The sequence below is a fragment of the Ahaetulla prasina genome, chromosome 3 (assembly GCF_028640845.1).
Source record: "Ahaetulla prasina isolate Xishuangbanna chromosome 3, ASM2864084v1, whole genome shotgun sequence".
In the NCBI taxonomy this organism is placed as follows: domain Eukaryota; kingdom Metazoa; phylum Chordata; class Lepidosauria; order Squamata; family Colubridae; genus Ahaetulla; species Ahaetulla prasina.
In genome coordinates, this window is record NC_080541.1 from 121,080,812 (window position 1) to 121,102,385 (window position 21,574).

A 21,574-nucleotide genomic window follows, 5' to 3' on the forward strand; every position below is an offset into this window, starting at 1 on the left:
TGTTTACATTATGAAATATGATTTGTTCCAATTTATTTTTAATGTTTGTAATGTGAAAAAAGTCTTCTTCCTCTATGTTTTTCAGCTTTCACTGTTTTAACAGTTTTAACAGTTTCCGGATTGAGATATTGTTTTGAAACCTTTCAGATTCTTTCTTGTGTACAATTCTGAACACCCATGAATTTGGCTATACAGTTCATCTGTAGTGCTCCTACATGAATAAGAGACCCTAAAATTACTGTACTCTAGTTATTTAACCTCGTGTTGTTTAACCTGAAGGACTAGTGAGCTTATTGCGCACACACAAAAGAAGTCTTCTCCACCCCATCTTTCTATTTGTTTGTGTTTGCATAAGGTACAAAAAAGAATGTGAGTGATTGTGTTACATGTGTTTGTGTGTTTTATTTTGTTTCACTTGACAATAGAGATTGGAGGTAAATTTCATAGAAAAAAGTTGGCTTTAAAAAAATTTGTGTTTCTCTTCGGTAGTTAAAGTTTCATTGGAGCATTAAGTCTGGCTATTGTGTTGCTTCTATAGAATCTAGGTCCACTATACTCTTGAGAATGTTGGGAATGTTAATCCTTAATTTATCTATACAAATACCTAGCTGCACAGAATTTATACTGAATAATCCATTATACAGTAATCATGATTTAAGCACATTCTGTTTGGGCAAGTATATTGTTGAGTAAGACACAGTTTTTATAGCTAGTTTTCTGAGGCAGATTAAACCTTTAACTACTTTACAAAATCTCCATTCAGATAAAGGCCAGATAAAGCAGTAAATGAGCATTTTTGCATTTGCATGTCAAGTAAGCATTTGTGCATATGCATTTGGTGGATAGCCTGATATGCTGAGATAGTACTAGGCACAGGGAGGTATAAGCAAATGGCAAAAATATCAACATTCATAATTAAAACTGAAGAATTAAAAATATAACTCCTATTTTGGTTTCCAATGTTTTCCACCCTTCATCCTCATCTATTTAACTTAGAAAACCTAACATCTAATCTGCTGTTTGATTTCCATATAAATATGTTGCCATAAATATATTTTGATTCTTCATTCATATATGAATATAGATGTGTAAATACTTGTTTTTAAAAGTCACCAGATGGAGCAATTAAATATGCGCAGAGAAATTTAAAAAAATATAAATATTTTATTTCTATAAATGCACCATGGCAAATCTTAACTTAATAAGAACTGTAAACCTTTGCATACTATATTCTTAGAATATTCTTAGAATATAATAGCAGAGAAATTCTTAGTACAAATTTCAATAAAAGAATGAAATTAAACACATAACCCTATTTTTCAATAGAAAAAAATAGAATAAAAAGAATGAAATAAAATGCACAATTTTCCAATAGTGCCCCATGCACCATCATATCAGGACATTCATTTCTACATATAGAATCAATTATTTTTCATAGTATCAAAAGGACATTGCCTCGGTTTTTGTGTGATTGATAATAATGACCTTGATGATTAAAAGCAGAATCTTCAAACCATTGGACAGCACTAAGGCAAGCCAGCAACCAAAGCCACTAATTAAATTCTTACTACAAACCTGTGTAAAAATGGCTGATCAGCTTCCAGTTATGGAGGGATACTGTACATAGAGCATAGTCTGGAATGGAGAGAAAGAAAAGAAAAAAAGAAAGGAAATATATTTGGCTTGAATCCAGCTAGTAAAGGATTTAGTACTAACATCTTCCAGTGCTAGACTTATGCATTTTTCAAGAAAATATTTTCAATCATATATTTTTGTAGAACACCATGTGATCGGACTACTAAAAAGCTCAGCTGAAAACTCCCTTTTAGGTATATTTTAGACCTACAAATACACTAATTTTACCACTCCTTGCCTGTAACTATCCTTTTTGACAGTACTATTATTGTAATACAGTAGTATGCAGTGCTAATAAAACATAACAAATACATTTTTTGAGTCAGTTTAAAATACAAATGGCAGAGTACAATATGGAATTTGTAGAATATTTTTTTTAAAAAACTTTTTTTTATTGAAAAAGTTTTTACAAAAGAAGCTTTTCCCCCCTTTTCCCCCTCCCCCCTCCCCCTCCCTTCAAACCCCCCCCACTTCCCGGAACAAACACAAGGTATAGTTAAAAATAAAACAAACATATACTAAAAAATTTTCCCTCCTAACTCAGTTATACTCCTACATTTCTTATCAAATCCTAACCTCCCCCAATGCAATCAGAAGTAATACATCCTAATCATTCAAAGGCAGTCTGATATCTCTTCATCTGATATCTGTTTTGAATATAGTCAATCCATTTTTTCCATTCATTTAAGTATGTTTCCTGTGTATTGTCTTTCAAAAAGGCTGAGATTTTTGCCATCTCAGCCAAATTGGCAACTTTCAATATCCATTCTTCTATTGTAGGTAATTTTTTTCTTCCAATACTGTCCTATCAGTAATCTTGCTGCTGTTATAAATCAATTTAGTCTCAATTACTGTACAGTCCATGATAATTCCCAGTAAAAAAAATTGTGGCAGGAACTTTATCTTCTTTTTCAAAACATTTTGTAAAATCCACCAAATTCTCATCCAAAAAGCCTTAATATTCTTACAAGTCCACCAAATATGAAAATATGTAGCATCATCACTATTACATCTCCAACATTTTGCTTGCATATCTGGGTACATACACGATAATTTCTTAGGATCTAAATGCCATCTATAAAACATTTTATAAAAATTTTCCCTTAAATTCTGTGCCTGTGTAAATTTAACATTTCTAACCCAAATTTTTTCCCAAGTTTCCAATAATATTGGCTCCTGAAAATTTTGTGCCCACTTTATCATACAGTCCTTTACCAAATCCCTTTCAGAATCTATTTCAAGTAACACATTATACAATCTCTTTATATGCTCCTGAGACTGATTTCTAATTTGCTTTACCAAATTTTCCTCATTCTGCACTATACCAATTTTCTGATCTTCCTTCCATCTAGCACGTAGTTGCCCATATTGAAACCAAGTATAATTTTTCCCTTCTTCTTTTAATACGTGCAGAGATTTTAATTGCAAATTACCTCTTTCAGTATACAAAAGATCTTTATATGTAATCATTTCCTGATTCTGTTCTATGTTTATATTCTCTATTGTATGCCTGAGACTCGCCCACATAGGAACCTTATAATTTAGTTTATAAGAGTATTTTTTCCAAACACACAAAAGAGCAGTTCTTAACACATGATTTTTAAAAGCTGTATCCACTTTTTTGTCATAAATTAAATATGCATGCCATCCATATAGCAAGTCATAACCTTCTATATTCAGGATTCTTTCCTCCGTTAAATTAAACCAATCACTTATTGCAGAGAGAGCAGCTGCTTCATAGTATAATTTAAAACTGGGCATTTTTAAACCTCCCGTTTCCCGGGAATTTTGAATTATTTTCATTTTAACCCTGGCTTGTTTACCTTCCCATATAAATTTATTAATTCCAGTCTGCCATTCCTCCAAATTTTTATCTTTCTTAATTATTGGTATCATCTGAAAGAGGAATAAAAATCTAGGTAAAACATTCATTTTGATAGCAGGTATTCTCCCCAGCAACAATAATTGCAATTTTTTCCAATCAACTCCTTCTGAACTTTTTGCCATAAGACCTCATAATAATTCTTGTACAATTTCACATTTGATGATGTAATATAAACCCCTAAATATTTAACCTTTTTTACAATTTCAAATCCTGTTATTTCCTCTAATTTTTCTTTCTGTTGTCTGGTCATATTTTTTATTATCACTTTTGTTTTATTCTGATTTACCTTAAACCCTGAAACCCATATCGATCAATTATTTCCAACAGAGAAACACTTGAATTTATAGGATTTGTTAAAGTAATCACCAAGTCATCTGCAAAAGCTCTGAGTTTATATTCATGTTGTCTAACTTTAATTCCCTCTGTCTCCTTTGATTCTCGTATTTTATGTTTATTTTTTAAACATTATTGATCCAAGACTGTAATCCTGGAGTTGCACTGTCAATATCAATTATCATTCTTTTTTTGTTATACCACATGGTTGGTAAATATTCATATAGTTTACACAGCTCTTCATATAATGATAATTTCCATTTTTATTGTGTAATTTAAAATATATTAAACATTATAAATCTCTGTAACATGATATTAATAAATGTATAGATTTTAAACCAAGGCCCAGCTATAATAGTATTATGTGAGCAAGTGTATCCTCACCCAATTTACACTTCCAGCATAATCGAGTTTTTTAGTCTCTAACTATTCTATCTCTGGCTATTCAGTAAACAGGAAAGAGAGCTTCTTTGTTGAAATAATTACCTCTTAAGATCATAAGGAGCATATGTTACAAAAAATATTCACCCAATTAATTAACAAAAAGACCTAACCTGTCAAAGTTCAGCCAAACAGCACTTGACAGAAGGTTAGCAGTACTAAGTGTGTCTCCAAGGCCACCAGATGAGGTGCATTTTCCTAGGAATAGAACCCTCTGGTTCCCTTCCCTATCTGAACACATGAGCCAGGCAGATTCCAGCTGGAGGAGACAGCACTTAAGGGAAATATCAGAGAGATTCCTTAATAACTTTCTAATTCTGCTTGGTTCCTCAAATACCATTTAAAAATAGAAGTCAAGATGAATACAAGTGATAGTGTTGAAAACTGGAAAATTAAAATTCCCATCATATGACAGTAATTTTTATAAAGAAATTCAGAAGTGTTGCCCTTCTCATTTTTTAGTAGTTTATTAATCTGCCTAAAATACACAGAAAGCAATAACAAGGAAAATACATCAGCAACAAAGAAAATGAAGCAATGCTTATTTTATAAAATATAAAATAAATACTTTCTATAAAATGTTCTAGAATTTTACTTTTACTATCAAACATGCATATGTATGTATGTATTATAAATCAGCCATTTAATCTTGCCTAATTGTACCTTGATGAACGTATCTTTTCTTTTATGTACACTGAGAGCATATGCACCAAGACAAATTCCTTGTGTGTCCAATCACACTTGGCCAATAAAAATTCTATTCTATTCTATTCTATTCTAATATTCAGTGCTTTGTAAAGTCAAAGACCCCATACATCAGGCAACATGGGGCATTTCACAGGTAGATTGTTTCCTGGGCCCATTCTGCAGTCTCAGAAGTAAATTATATTTTGTATATTATCCTATGGGATATATAATTTATTGAAAATATAAGCAATTTTTATGTGAATGGACAAGATATTTTGTTCAAACTAGTCTGTTTCCTGTGTTTCATCCTAAAAATGAAATAGCTCCTAAAACAATTAGCTAAATATTTTAATAAGATAATGGAAATAATGCATACAAAAGGTCCCTACTTCAGAAAACACACGTAACTGGTGAGCCTTTTGAAGACTATAAACAATAGGAATCGCCCTTGAAACTGACCATTTGACTATGTGGATTAATGAGACACGTGGGCCATTCTGGATTATAAATGCTGCTTGATAGAACATCTTACAAGGTGAAAGAAGAAAAGTTAAACAAGACCTACAAATTTGGAAAATTGAGAGACAGCAAATTGGCAGATACTGAGGTCTATAAATATTGTGCATTTTGAGGAACAGTTCTGGGATTGAGTATTTTTTTCTAATATTGGTGTGATGGACAATTGGGACATTGGGATCTTGGTAGATTATTGAGTAATTCTTAGCCCATTAAATTAAAGTAAAATGTCACAACAGGGAGAATTAGATGCATCTCAAAAAGAAATACTATTGATCCTTAATTGTATTCAGGAAGCTATGATAAGGAACCATAGGGAGATGAAGGAACTGATACATGACACAGATGTGAGTTCAGGAAACTCGCCACAAATGATAATGAAAAATGTACAAGAAATTCAAGAAATAGAGAAAGTAGAAAGAGTAGAGGAAGAAATAGAGGAGACAAATCAACAAACAATACAAACAGATAAAGATGAGGAAGTAACAGTAAAAATTCATGAAACGGAGCAGGCAGACTACGCTTTAAGAGTTGAAAATATAGAAGAGGACAAAGAGAAAGAACTCCCAGGAATGATGAAAGAGTCATTTATGGGCATGCTGGAAATTAGACAGTGAGAAGTAGATGTAGAGGTAGATGAAATATTTAGATTAAATAAGACTGATGTAAGGAGATGCAAGAAACCAAGGGAGGACTATGGGAGATAGGTCAAAAAATCAATAAGAGCTGAAATGCTAAAAAGGGCAAGAGATGATGGATAGATATAGAATACTACTTAATATAAGATTTGCTTGATTAAAAGTTAGAAAATAGAGGTAGAAATTAGAAATGGGGAAAATATTACTAGGTATATTGCTATGTTACAATTAACATGTAGATGCAAATGTTAGAAGTTGAAAAACTATTATCAGATATACCTGAATAGTACTATTATTTTCATTAGTATTGAGCATAAAGTAAATTGATCATTATTATTATTTCAACTATTATCATTAATATCAGAATTATTATTATTTTGTAAATCTAAAATGACTCAGATAAAATAAAACTTAAAAAAACCTAAAACTGTGAATGTAGACAGAAGACTGAGAGCTACATTAAGATTTTGTTCGCCCCTTCTGGAGGGTATGACAGTTTTGCTGTAACAGTAGAGGAAACAAAGAGTTAGATAAGAATATTAAAATAATTGATCAGTCAGAAGGCCCAGTTAGCCCAGTATTCCACAGGGCCAACCAAATGCATTTGGAAAACTCACAGGCATAAAATGGGATCCTTTCTTTTACTACTGCTTCCCAGAATCCAGTATTTTATATATGCTACTTATGATTCAGAAGACAATATAGCAAAAATTTAGTCAAGCCATAGTTAATCTCTATTCTCTGTGAATTTCTTTTTGTAAATGATTCTAAAAGGATGCCCATTGCATCTGATAGTACATAATTTCACTGTTTATACATTGTGCAAAAAGAGACCTGTTTGCCTTGAAGCCCTCTGCATTCGACATTGTCTGGATACCCTAAAGGCTCCATGTTCTAATACTGTGAGATGGAGACCAAAAGTAATTTCTCTCTGGGCATTTGATCATTTCACATATTCCACAGCATGCCTGATCTGCCTCATCTGCTTTCACTAAAAACACCAATTGCTGTAGTCTTTTCTCCTAAAATATTGGCTGTAATTATTTCAATAATTTAATTGATCTTTTCTTTTCTTTTCTTTTTCTAGTTTAACCGCTTTCTGGTATGCAATATTGCAAAGTATGATTACATTGTCAATCCATGTTATTACTGGTTTTATTTTCCATTCATTTCCTAATAATTCCTGGTATGGGAATTTGTCCTTTTTAAGCAGCCAGACAGGAGATTTAAATTTCCATTGAGCTGTCCATCATTACGTCAAGATTCCTTTCTATTCAGTCATTCCCAAATCCAGTAAGGCAGTACCTTATGGAAAATATTAAAAAAAAATTTGTTGTTTCACTATAACCAACTATAATGCTAGTATTCCTCTGAAAAAGCTGTACCATAATTACAGATATTTATGTATAATCCACCAATTGATATTTGCACATATTTGCATCATCCTCATTTTCATTTTTATCTGGTATCATTTATAAAAAGCTATTAAAGATATGGTTATTTTATTCAGTAGCCAATTAACATTATAGATTACACCCCCCATCTCATATAACATATTATTCGTTTTAATGGTAGTTGGTTTCCTCATCATTTTATGCTTTCCTCCCTGTATTTACTGATGTTTTTGTTGATCAGAGATAGTGATAAAGCAGCAGAGAATACAAGACAGGCATTCACAGAGAGGTATCCTAGCAACTCACTGTGCTACAAATATGCTGTGTCCCCAAGTGGAAAATAGAAAAAGAATAGAAAGCATTCTGTTGAGCTTTGCTTCTTTTCCTGCAAAATCTGGCTTTTGAGTGATCGGTTTTGAGCCACGGACACAAAGAAAAGGGGATTGTGAGTGTCTCTGTTTGGATATATGTGAGAAATAAAGACATTTATTTTGCTTTCAGTGGAATTTGTGAAAATACCAAGGATTTTCGTTGAACTTTCTTGCTGGGTTGGGTTAACTGTTTTCTGTGTCAGCTTCATTTAAGTTATCTGATCCGTGGAGTTGCACTGTATGTGAAGAACATTGCTACAGAAATGCACGAAACCAAAGATGAAAACCTCCTAGAATGCATATGGGTCAATATAAAAGAAAAAAAGAATGACATTGCCATAGGTGTATACTACAGGTCACCCAACCAAGCAGAAAAAATAGATGTCCTTTTTGGCAACCAACTAACAAACATATGTAGGAAACACATTACAATAGTAATTGGGGACTTCAATTACCTTGACATTAATTGGAAGACTAATTTTGCACCAAGTGAGAAATCAAATATGTTCCTGACCAACCTAGTCGACAACTTTGTTGTCCAAAAGGTAGAGGAGGGAACTAGAGGGACAACCATATTGGACTTAATTCTTACAAACAGAGAAGAAGCGATAGAGGAAGTTGAAACCGCAGGAACCTTGGGTGAGAGTGACCATGACATACTAGAATTCAACATAGCACAAATACGCACAATAGAACACAATGGTACCAGAGTCCTAGATTTTAATCTGAGCTGATTTTAACAAACTCAGAGAGAATTTGGGAAAGATTCCTTGGATGAAAATCCTTAAGGGGAAAACAACTCAAGAAGCTTGGGAAACTCTGAAAAATATTATCATAAAAGCCCAGACCAGCACAATACTATTGAAAAACAAAAAAACAAAAAATCCAAGAAGAAACCAGCATGGCTGCACAAAGATCTCGCTGAGAAATTGAAAGACAAAAAGTACATGTACAAAAAATGGAAAGAAGGACATATAACTAAGGCAGAATAACAGCAGATAGCCAGAATCTGTAAAGATGAAGTCAGCAAGAAAAAAATCAAGGAAACAGTCTGTCCACTAAAGAGAGAAGTAACAGGCAGCAGAGAGAAAGCAGAGCTGCTTAACTCATTCTTTGCATCAGTCTTCACGCAAAAAGAAACAATAGTCCAAACTACCAAAAACATAACTGTAAAAGACAGACTAGAATAAAAGTTAAATTAAGCCAAAAAATGGTAAGAGATCTTGATGAATACAAATCACCGGGACCTAATGGATCACATCCCAGAGTTCTAAAGGAGCTGGCAGATATCATCTCAGAACCACTGTACCACATCTTTGAAAAATCCTGGAGCACTGGGAACTACCAGAGGACTGGAAAAGAGCTGATATGGTTCCCATCTTCAAAAAAGGAAAAAAACCCATACCCAGAAAACTACTGACCAATCAGTCTAACATCAGTACATGGGAAGATACAGGAAAAGATAATAAAAAAACAGATCTGCCAACATCTAGAAACGAGTAAAGTAATAACTAGAAGTCAGCAGGGGTTTGTTAAAAACGGATCATGCCAAACCAATCTTATTTCATTTTTCAACATAGTGACTAAATTAGTAGACCAGAGAAATACTGTGGACATAATATACTTAGACTTCAGCAAGGCATTCAACAAAGTAGACCACAACCTGCTTCTTGGTAAGTCAGAAAAAAGTGAGATAGATAGCATCACCACCAGATGGATTCATAATTGGCTGACAAACCATACTGAACAAGTAGTCCTTAATGGTACTACATCTACATGGAGGGAAGTAAGCAGTTGGGGTACCACAAGATTTGGTACAAGATTAGGCCCAATACTCTTCAATATTTTCATAAATTACTTAGATGAGGGAATAGAAGGGAAACTTATCAAATTTGCGGATGATACTAAGCTGGTAGGAATAGCCAACACCCTAAATGATAGGCTCAAGATCCAGATGGATCTTGACAGACTTGAACACTGGGCCCTATCTAACAAAATGAAATCCAATGTAAAGAAAAGTAAAGTCTTACACTTAGGCAAGAAAAGCCGAAGTACACATATAGACTGGGTGAAACCAGGCTTAATAGCAGTAACTCTGAGAAGGATCTTGGAGTCATAGTGGACAACATAGTGGACAACCAATTAAATATGAGGTAATAGTGTGCAGCTAAAAAAGCCAATGTAATCCTAAATTGCATTAACAAAGGGATACAATCAAGATCAAGTGAGATACTAATACCACTCTATAAATCCTTAGTAAGACCACACCTAAAGTACTGCATCCAGTTTTGGTCACCACAGTATAAAAAAGAAGTTGAGACTCTAGAAAGAGTGCAGAGAAAGCAATAAGGATAATTAGAGGAGTGGAGGCTAGAATATACAATGAACAGTTACTAGAACTGGGCATGGCTAGTCTAGTGAAGAGAAAGACCAGGGGAAACATGATATTCCAATATTTGAGGGGCTGCCACAGAGAGGAAGGGGTCAAGCTATTTTCCAAAACATCTGAAGGCCAAACAAGGAATAATGGATTGAAACTGATCAAGGAGAGATTCGACCTGGAAATAAGGATAAATTTTCTGACAGTGAGAGCAATCAACCAATGGAACAGCTTGCCTTCAGAAGTTGTTAGAGTTTCATCACTGGAAGCTTTCTAGAAGAGACTGGACTGCCATCTGTCAGAAATGGTGTAGGGTCTGCTTGGGCGGTGGGTTGGAGTAGACCCGTGATGGCGAACCTATGGCATGCATGGCATGCAGCACCCTCTCTTTGGGCATGCAAGCCATCGCCCCAATTCAGCTCCACCGTGCATGCATGCACGCCTACTGCCAGCCAGCTGGTCATCAGGTCTCTGTCGCACATGCATCGGGGGGCGTGTGCATTCGGGGGGCTGCACATGCATTGCATTTTGGGGTTCGGGCACATGCATTAGCACATGCGCGCTTTGGGCACTCAGCCCAGAAAAGGTTCGCCATCACAGGACTAGATGATCTACAAGGTCCCTTCCAACTCTGTTAATCTGTATAAAAGGTGAAATTTTTCAAGTTCAAGTTTTGGAGTTCATTTTTGATTTGGCAGTTATCAGAGTCATTTGAAGTGGACAACACAAGTTTTAAGATTGTGTTTACAGACCTCCCATCAAGAGAACTCATTTTGATAATATTTAGAACTTTGGATAAGTTACCTGTGTACATTGCTTTAGGCCATCTGGCGAGACTGTAGATGGTTAAACCTTCTAAATCAGAATTCCTGCTCCAAGGAAGCAGCTAGTCAGAGGAGAAAACAGCAGGTGTTCCAGTAGGAGATTTAATTAATAGTGAATTATCCTTTTCATTTAACAGCCAGATGACTTTGGAGGACAGATTTGGTGCTACTAGTGCACTGAGGCCTCATGATTGTCTCAGCCTGAACATTCACATTGTTCTCTGTATGCAGACTGATCTTTCCTGGGTAGTTTCATTGCCTTTTACTTTCTTAGATTCAGCTTACCTTTATATTTTTAGTACCTATAACTGATACCAAATACTTCTATGCTTCTATATGAGCAACTATCATTGTCCCATTACTTTGCTCTGTACATAGTGTAACATGTCACTTTGTTGTGCAGAATGGAACAATTCGCTGTGGCCAACTCACCATAGCCATCTCGCTGCAGCCAACTCACCACAGGATAACTCGCTGCGGCCAACTCGCCATGAGACAAATTGCCACAGAAAATTCCATGCAGGATAACTCAGCATGATAAATGTTATCTGTTACCATTTCTTTGACATTATTTCCATTTTTGTCAATGGAAATAATGTCAAAGAAACAATGGTGGATAAACATTACATTGCTTTATCACACATGAAATTCTGTGCGGCAAGTTGTCTTGTGGTATGTTGGCATATGGCAATTTGGCTGAGGTAAGGTGGCCATGGCAAGTTGGCTGCGGCAAATTGTCCTAGACCTGTTATGTGTGTACAGCAGGGATAAAATTTCCATTTGCTGAAGTATGTCTTATTTCTCATTAATCTTTCCTTTCTTCATATTGTTGATTGCTCTTTTTACTGTCATGATGTGTACATTTTTGTAGCCTCATTATGCTGTACTCCCACTGCCTATCTGTAATTAGAACAATTATATTTTAGTTTGTATGGTTTATATTATAATGGGAGAAGCACTACTCCCACACAAATATTATGGGTCTTTATAGGAGGTGCAACTGGAATTTCAAATTCATATTGATGGAAGCCACCTGTTTTTCAAAATCACACACATTTGTCCCGAATCCCAAATTAGTGCCAGTTATAAAGACCCCCCTCCCACCAAGAATCCCAGGCCATCTTATTTTGAGATGGGTACTTAGCTGCTTCTCTTAGCCCTGGGAAGTGTGATTCCATCCCACCCACCCACCCTTTAATAATAGAAATCATAAAGTTCCATTGTGAGTTGAGTTATATTCCCTACTTTTAGCCTCATAATTAGAACACTGTAGCTTGTTGGGGAGAAGTAACATATCTACTTTCATTTGAAATGTACTGGCAGTTCTTTGTAAGATCAAGAGACTACTTTGCTGATGATGGTCAGTATACAATAATTCCTACTTCTCTTAGTCTCCCTATATGTCTTGCTAGAGTAGTTTTTCACCTCGAATATTAACCGTAATAGTACCTTTTTTTTTGTTATTTATTTTTATTAACCTACAGGTGCCTACAAAGAAGCTGAAGAAATATGAGAGAGAATATCAAATGATGAGGGAGAATCAGCTGCAGCAGGAAGACCCTTTGGATCGATACAAGGTAATGAGCTGCTATGTGCTTAGATACTTTCCATTAGAACACAGAGAGATGGCTTTTACAATGAAAGGAGAGATCTGGGCAGTGAGTTCACAATGCCTGTTGTGTCACATTTCAAGAGACTTATTTCAAATAGTTTATTGTTAAATTTTACATTTTACTTGAAGCCGTTAAATTTATTTTATTTAGGAACAACATATAATGTTTTTATTTTCTCAGTTTATATGTTTGTAGGTTATACTTCTGGGAAACTGCATGGCATGCTGAAAAAGAATGAGGGATTCTCTTCTACTGACATGCAAAGGAGGCAAAGAATTATGTGTTAGACAAAGTTATGTGTGGTTCACTACCTTAGATGCATTTTGGAAAGCAATTGCTTCCATAATTGACTGTCTGCACTGAATGAATGACTTTTTCCTCTATGGTGCAAATACTCTTGATGATTTAGTAATATTTATAACACTCTCAATCTCATAGACTGAGAGGCAGAGATGGCGAAATAATTCATTTTATTGCACCACATTTCAATGTTATGTTGGTTCCAAGCAAGAACCAAACAGAATTCCTTAGTAAAATGGAACTCTAGTTTTATACATTTTGTTACATTTTTGATCTGAACTCCCATAACTAGTTGCATGGAACAAAATGGCAACCTGAAATTGAAGTTTGAATAGTATTTCTACCACTAACCTGTTCTTCCACTCAGTTGGCATATGTTATATACATATGATACTTCTAGCCTACCTTACAGGGATGTTGTAAGGATTATTATGTAATGTATTTGAACCACTGAGTTGTTGAAATGGGTTTTATTAAGTATTAGGACTGAATAATTGCACTGTGTAAAACTAATAGGTCAAATTACTTTCATGTTTCTTGAACTTTTGTAAATATTGTTATTTGTGATATGTATTTGGGGCTTAGACTGGTAGATATTTTTTTTAAATACCCAAATTTATGCCAATTCTTTTTAGACAAGATGAACCAAATTTTGAGTAATCTGGAAAATTGGATCTCTAATTATTATATTGCATTGATCTAAAGCAGAATTTGAATTCTAGCTTAAAATATTGTGGACATGATGTTCATGTTACATGTCAATTATATAATTTTAAGGTTTAGATCTGCATCCACATAGAGATTTTTGTCTCTCAAAGCAAACACTGATGTATTGAGGTCTTGTGACTGTTGAATTCTGTGAGGTTCTTTATCGAATGAAAAAGGAAAAGGAGGGAAGAATTAGAATTGAAGATGTTAAAATTGTGACTTCAAACATTCAGGGTTAAATATGTGTGGTTATATACAAAAGAATGATTCATTGTTATAGCCAAGGCATTCAAATATGACAATGTTGCAGGCAATTCTTAAGCCAAATGATTTTCTGTTAAAATGCTTGATTTTAGACTATTACTGATAGCAAGAGGCTTTTCTAAATCTTGAGGGTTTAACTATTACTTTTGATAGCTCTACATTCATTGAAATGATGTATGTTCTTAATGATAAAAAGAGTAGACAGAACTTTGTTAAAGGATTTTTGAGAGGCAGCTATTAACTACTTTTCTCTCACTTTATGTACCAAATAAATTGGAATCCACTTTTTTATAACAATCTGTAGTAAAATGTAAATATTGACAAAAGGCAAAATGCAGAGATAGAATTCCAGACTGATACTGGTGTAGATTATAACAAAAGCAGGGAGGAAATCCAGCAGGTTCTGACAGGTTCTGGAGAACCGGTAGCAGAAATTGTGAGTAGTTCAGAGAACCGGTAGCGGAAATTTTGAGTAGTTTGGAGAACCGGCAAATACCACCTCTGGCTGGTCCCAGAGTGGGGTAGGGATGGGGATTTTGCAGTATCCTTCCCCTGGAGTAGGGTGGAAATGGAGATTTTGCTGTATCCTTCATCTGCTACGCCCACCAAGCCACACCCATCAAGCAACACCACGCCCACCAAGCCACACCACGCCCACCAAGCCACGCCCACAGAACCGGTAGTAAAAAAATTTGAATTTCACCACTGAATAAAAGGCATGAGTTGATAATGTTGAAGAAACTGTTATTTGAGTTTAAATTAATAGATGTGTGAGGAAAAGAAATTGCTAATGATTATAGTTTCACATATTATTTACAAGTCCATAGAATGGAGCTGGATAGATTACATACTTGTCTCACTAAGTACAGGATGTTTCTGTGACAATAACAGTACAGGTAATTCACTATTTAAATGTGTGTTACAGTGGGATGGTGCTTCCCCAAACATTCTTCAGTTTAATGGAAGTTTAATGTTGCCTTACAACTAGATTAGTTCACTTTCCAATCAACAGGACCTAGGGAGCAACCTCTCCTCATCACTAGTTGGAACAGGCTTTGAAAGAATGGAAAACAACAACAACAATATGGTGACTCCAATTCCCAACCCCCAGAATTGGAGCAGAAGGATCTGTGGTTAGCAGTATGAAAAACCACTGAGAGATGAAGAAGCTCAAGGACAGATGCACCACCTCTATCTTGCTTATAGCAGAGATCACTGATTAGTATGATCAGGGCTCTCCCTATACTACATACCAGTCTGTATCTGATTGGAATGAGTCTATAATCCACTCCCTCCAGAATCCCTGTAATTGCAGTCTGACCACCTTCTTGACCACCTCACCTTGCTAGCAGTTATATAAAATAGCTTAGTTCAAGGACTACCAAGGCAGAAGGTATCAACCCCTCTTTCCACAAGTGCAGATCTGTATGATTTTAGAATTAGAATTCTTTATTGGCCAAGTGTGATTAGACACACAAGGAATTTTTCTCCGGTGCATAAGCTCTCAGTGTACATACAACAATAGTGACAGATCATTATCATAGTGATAATTTATCTTCCAAATGGTTAGAATATTCCTAACCATTCCTATGAAATGGTTCTGTAAGGCAATCCTGATTTCTAAATGGTAATCCTTGATATGGGCTTTTATTCATGTTTGAGTGCATACACTCCAAGTCGTTTTCCAATGCATATTTACCATATCTTTTGGTCCTTTGTCTCCCATATTTCTTTAATAAATCAAAATATACCCAGAATCAGGTACAGGCAATGACCACATAGGAGTTATGTGATCGAAGGTCCAGAAATATACCCATTTCAAAGACCAACAAAGCCTCAACTGAACTATCTGCCAGATCCCCAGGGAAGATCCCAAGCTCCCATGGCGAACCCTCTGATGGCAGTGGGCTGATGGAATAGAACATGTCCCTCCATAAGGAGGAAGGACAGTAAGCTGAGAAGTAACTGGAGAATTATCTGTCCATGGCAATGGACTGATACTAAAATTCTGTACTACGGATCACATCACAATTGCCTCAAAACAAAAGTCATATCAGCATGCAGCTATAGTATGTGTTGGGCTGTTGAGGATTTAGAAGAGATTCATGGTTGCCATGGTGTCCACAACTCCTGAGCTATCCTGCACTATGTACCACCATTCAGCAGATTGAAATCCCCCAGCACCCTTAGCTTTGGGGACTTTATTGCCAATTTGGCAGCAGAATCTATCAACTTGGGCAGGGATGATGCCTAATAGCAGGGAGGGCAGACCCCTGGACATAGCTCTGTTTCCTCTATTTCAAGGAGAAGGTAAATTGTTGATTTTTAAGATAGCACTTGGCTGGGCCTCTGGCATGAAGGGATAGGCTGAATTCATCCAAAGGAATGCAATCCAGTATCAGAACATGTTATTTGCATACATATTCAGAAATCTGGTAAGGATTTTCAAATGAATTTGGCTTGGTAATCTAAAGAGACACCATTGTTTGGTGTCTTTTACTGCAGGAAGTATCTATCTATCTCTCCATCTTTTAAAATCTTTGCCAATTCAGAATGATTATATTATTACTTGTGATCTGTACTCAACTGGTATTTAACTCACATCACCTCCCCAAAAAGTCCTGGTCTGCAAATCAACATAACTGTATTCTTACCATTTCTCTCAACATTTCATTGTGTCTGTAGTACCAATTGCTGGTTTTCTTGTGCTTCAGTAAAGCAAGTACCTCTTCTAATATGATGGCTACACAGTGAAAGGCTTCCTCTCTAGAAATCTTTTGTAGCTTGAGAATGTATAGATTTTACTCGGGGACCAGTCAGAGAGTTCCATCAGCTCTAAACAATGAGTTTTCCTTGCACAGCTTCAGTCTTGTCAACACTGAAATGGAATTAAGATTGAGTGGCTCTACTCATTGGCTCTTTCAGAATCAGTCTCATCCACTGACATCCATTAAGTAGCAGAGTGCAGGTTGTCCCAATTATTATTAGTAGAAATAGTAGAAATAGAAAGAGAAAGTATTTTGTTCACAACTATTTCCTTGATATTGTTAGGATTTAGTATAATTAAGTGAAACCTGTTGTCTGCTACCCAAAAGAAATTTTGAATAAAATTCAAAAGGAGGAATTTGGAAATGGAGGAAAAACATCTTATCATTGTTTCTTGAGGTTTAAAGGATGATCAAAAGAGATGTTTCTCAGTGTTGAAGACTGCTTCATTCAAAGACTGTTGGATACATTTATGATACTGTGAATCCTTTTGTTAACTTTGCAAAAATATTGAAAGACTCAGTGTGCTGCATGTATGCATGCTTATTCGCTGATAAGGTTAAAAAAATTCCCTCTGTTTCCTGACTGATAATATATTCACAACAAACACATACAGCCTTTTTACAGCTGAGCATTACCCTTCTCTCTTTATGCATCACTGAATGAAAGAGTCTCTAGTTCCACACTGCTTTGTTGAATTCTTGCACTATGCCAAAGAATATTGGAACAAAATACTCAGGAAAACAAGCTTGTTTTCTTTAATTTTCTACATCATGAGATATTAAGAGAAGAGAAGAATTTTAAATACATTTTACTGATTCTAAGTAATAATGGGGAAGTCTGGAGGGTCTGTCACAGTTGGTGGGAGAAAGCTCTTGTCAGAAATTGTGGACAACTGATCATTTTAGATTTACGGAATTTATTCCTGTGTCAGTTGTATCTTCCTCTGACATTTCTCTATTCCATTATCATTGAAAAAAAGAATTCCCAGGATTATTAGTGTTCAACTTTTGTAATAATGCCTGAATTGCAGGTATCCCATTCATAAGAGAGCCAGTGTTTGGTGTGGATGGATGTATAGATATTTCATTGAGTTTAAATGTAATGTTTCTTTCCTGTTCACTTGACTTAGCTCTGGTTTTTGTTCTGTGTCATAATGATAGCTGCCAGAGGAGTAACTGTTAGTCTGTTAGTATAGTAGTCTAATGAATGTAGCATACATTTTTTGGACTGTGATCCTCTTTATCAGACACATTGAAGATAATTGTTGCCCTTAACTGCCCATTATGACCCTGTGTTGACAGCCTGTATGGAGTGAATATTGGATATGTCAATGCAGTTATTGTGTTTTGAATTTAACTCAAGATTTCATATTTATTCAGTAATGTATATACATATGTGCATATTTTTTTAGAGTTCGGCTTTCAGTAATGAATGTGTTCTCCTACCACCTTTTTATTGTTTAGTTTGAAGAGTGCAAATATATATTCAAGAAGAGGTTGCCTTGAAATAACTTTGCTTATGTTACTTTATATTTTGCTAACTTGGCTAGTTAGATGTTATTTAAATAACTTACTAAATAGTATGATTTTTAGTACAAAGCATAAGCCCTGAATAACTAAATCGCATTTCTAAGATTTTTTTCTCCAAAAAAACGTTTTCCAAACATGGTTGTTTCTTCATATTAATAGAAATGCCATTATTTAGAAGGACTGCAGTTTGTTAAGCAATTATTTCAACAGTGAGTAGTAAAGATATTTTGCAACACTGCTAGATTTCTAAATCTTTTGTTTAGACAGACAGCAAGATCTTTAATACTGCCTTCAAAGTCTGATAGTCTTAAGAGTTTTAAAACTTAAGAACTCATGGACTTTGAATATTACATATAACCAAAATATGCATAAAGGCAGAAAATACAGGAGGCACACTGATTTGATCCATTAAAATCAGAGACGCAGTTTGGTGTAGTGATACAAGCTTAGAAACCAGGAGACCATGAGCTCTAGTCCCACCTTGGCATGAAAGCCAGCTGGGTGACTTTGGTCAATCGCTCTCTCAGCTCAATCCACTTTACAGGGTTGTTGTGTGAAAAGCAGAAGACAGGAGGATTAGACATGTTCATGTCCCAGCCATAAATCGCTGTTGGTACTTCATATTAATAAGAGAAAGAGTCTTTTCATGGTAAATTTCTTTGATGAAGCTCAGTTACAGTAATAAGTCTCCCAATTTCATGAAACATTCATTTAGTTAACGTGTTTGGAATTAGGAATGCAGAATTTACTTCTATCTGGCAAGATTTTTAGTCCATCTATTTCAGCAGCAGAGGCAGAGAAGTAGAAAAAATAGTGGCTGATACACAGTCTTACATATTAATATAACTGTGACTTATATTAATAATTCAGTCTGTATTTTTAAATTACCTATAGCAGCAGAAAACCCAATGGAAAATATGAAGTATTTTACCCCATAAAGGCTAAAGTAGTTTGCAATAATTTATTATGCATTTAATTTTTTTCATTTGGACATGAAATTTTAAAACTCCAAACTAACCAATATCAAAAGCTCTCTTCTACATTTCAAATCAGATTTTTTTAAACTGAAAAAGACATGTTGTATGTATTTTGGTGAAAGATGACACACCCAGTTTACAAGCAATAGTGAAATCTACTTGCATCAAATGGACCAATTGCTGTAGTTGTTTATTCTTCATTTTGGGTAGTGCTGACAGCTTTGTGAGTTAGGACTTGCCTTCCAAGTCTGAGCTTCCTCCTTTCAATCAAACATTTGCTTTAATAGGCCATAGAAGGAAATAAGCTATCTTTCAAAAACGAAGCCCTGGACCTCCATGCAGAATTCTCAACGTGGGGTTTTGTTCCCTTCCTAATTATTGTTGATTTGTCTTTAAATTTCATTGGATTGCTTCTCTTTTTGTTTCTCAACTTTTTATCCATGATTGAAAACAGTAGTTGCTTTGTGACAGTGCTGGAGGTAAGTTTTATTTGACTGTATGTTGTTGATTTTTTTTTGTCTTTGGAAATGCAGTGTCCTCCTTGTTAACTGATAGTTGAGAATTCTCCCCCTCACCTTTTCAGCTGATGATGCAGAGTCCTGAGACTGTATTTGGATGTTACAATCCTTATTTTTAGACTACAGATAATATAGTAGTGGAAAAAAGGCTTCTGTTTGCATATTTATCTTAAGTTTGACTGGCATATGCAGTGCACAAACTTTATCTTCTCTGTAGCAGTGTTAACAAGTAGATTCTTTTTAAATTATACCTTCCCTGGAGGCAACAAAATCAGTCTGCTTATTCCTTGAGATGCTTCGACTGACATTCCCTCTGAGAATGTTGCTGCTTTTCAGGACTAAAGTGATTTTTAATTACTGTTTTTTTTTTAAATTAAATCTATTATTGCAAGACTTCTTTCTTGTTGAGAAGATGGATTAAGTCTAGTATAACAAGACCTTTCTTTTTCATCTCCAGAAGAAAAGACTTTAATAAGCTAAGAAAAGATTGGACACACAGGCTTTTTAAAAATCATTCACTAAATATATCAGACATGTTTCCTTTGAAATTTGGCACATTCTTATTACAAGGAGGAGGACACTGCAGTTCCTACCACACAGCTTGCTTGCCCACTTGTCTGTAAATGCAGAGCCAGAAATCTCATGCTCACATTGTGCTATCTGCTTTGCATACATTGAAGCTTTTTGGCAAGCACTTAATAGAGAATATAAACTCAACTCTTGTTCCGGCTGGATGCCTTCAGAGCTTTCAGGCTTTAGTGAATTATTCGCATTTCTGTCAGATAGTCTCCAGAAATAGAGAAGTAATAGAAGATTTGCAAATTTATAAAAACACAAGGCAAGAGAATTGCCAGCTTCTCCATTATTTTGGCGTTGTTTTTTTTAAGGAACTGAAAACTTCATGTCTTGTGATTGAAATACAGAATTTGTGCATACAAGTAGTTCTCGGCTTACAACCATTTGTTTAGTGACTTTTCAAAGTTACATTGGCACTGAAAAGAGTAACTTGTGAATGTTTTTCACTAAACCTAACGATTATTTCAGCATCCCAATAAGTAATGGGATCAAAATTTGGACACTTGGCAACTGGCATGTATTTTTGATGGTCGCAGTGGCCCAGGGTCATTTTGTGACCTTTTGACAAGCAAAGTCAATGGGGAAGCCTAATTCACTTAACAATCATGTTACTAATATAACAGCCACGGCAGTTTCCTTAACAACTGTAGCAAGAAAGATCATGAAATGGGGCCAAATTCAGTGACTATCTTGCTTAGCAATGGAAATTTTGGACTTAATTGTGGTCATAAGTTGAAGACTACCTGTATGTGAATATTGTTTTAAAGACTTAACACACTTTTGAACATTCTTGGAATGGCTTTACCGCCTTTTGCTTTGAATTTGTAACAGAAATAGTTGTAATGAATCCTAGGATTATCTGTGCCCACCTTAAACACTGACTGCTCTTGTCTTCGATTTCTGAGTTTTCAGAGAAGTATTTTATTCTCCACCATCAAAAAATACTTAACTGAATAATCGGACTTTGCTTTAATATCTAGAATTACTTCATATTAAAGAATTAAATCTGATGCAGAATTCAATCTTATTTGGAAACCATTTCCAGAAATGGAATATTTTAATTTAATTTTCATATTATTTATCATATTTTACAAATGTGTTCGTTATAGTTTTTATTTTTTCTTCTTATTGATTTTAATTGTATTGACAAAATATTTTTAAAGTTCAATAGTTATGTTCTGACTAGAAACTGTGTATAAAATGTCTTATAGTATTT

General features: G+C 35.0%; 1 protein-coding gene across 9 annotated transcripts in view; it reads left to right on the forward strand.

Moving 5' to 3' along the window:
- The window catches only part of RABGAP1L (RAB GTPase activating protein 1 like), a 188,049-nt gene that overhangs the window by 149,515 nt on the left and 16,960 nt on the right, over positions 1 to 21,574 (forward strand). For 6 of the 9 annotated variants that reach the window (XM_058178630.1, XM_058178632.1, XM_058178631.1 and 3 more), the window contains one exon: positions 12,589 to 12,681. In XM_058178630.1, the coding sequence (XP_058034613.1) occupies positions 12,589 to 12,681 (93 nt within the window). Of the gene's footprint in view, positions 1 to 12,588; positions 12,682 to 12,897; positions 19,744 to 21,574 lie in introns of those variants that run through there. The other 3 variants (XR_009154646.1, XR_009154648.1, XM_058178636.1) reach the window with 2 other exon arrangements.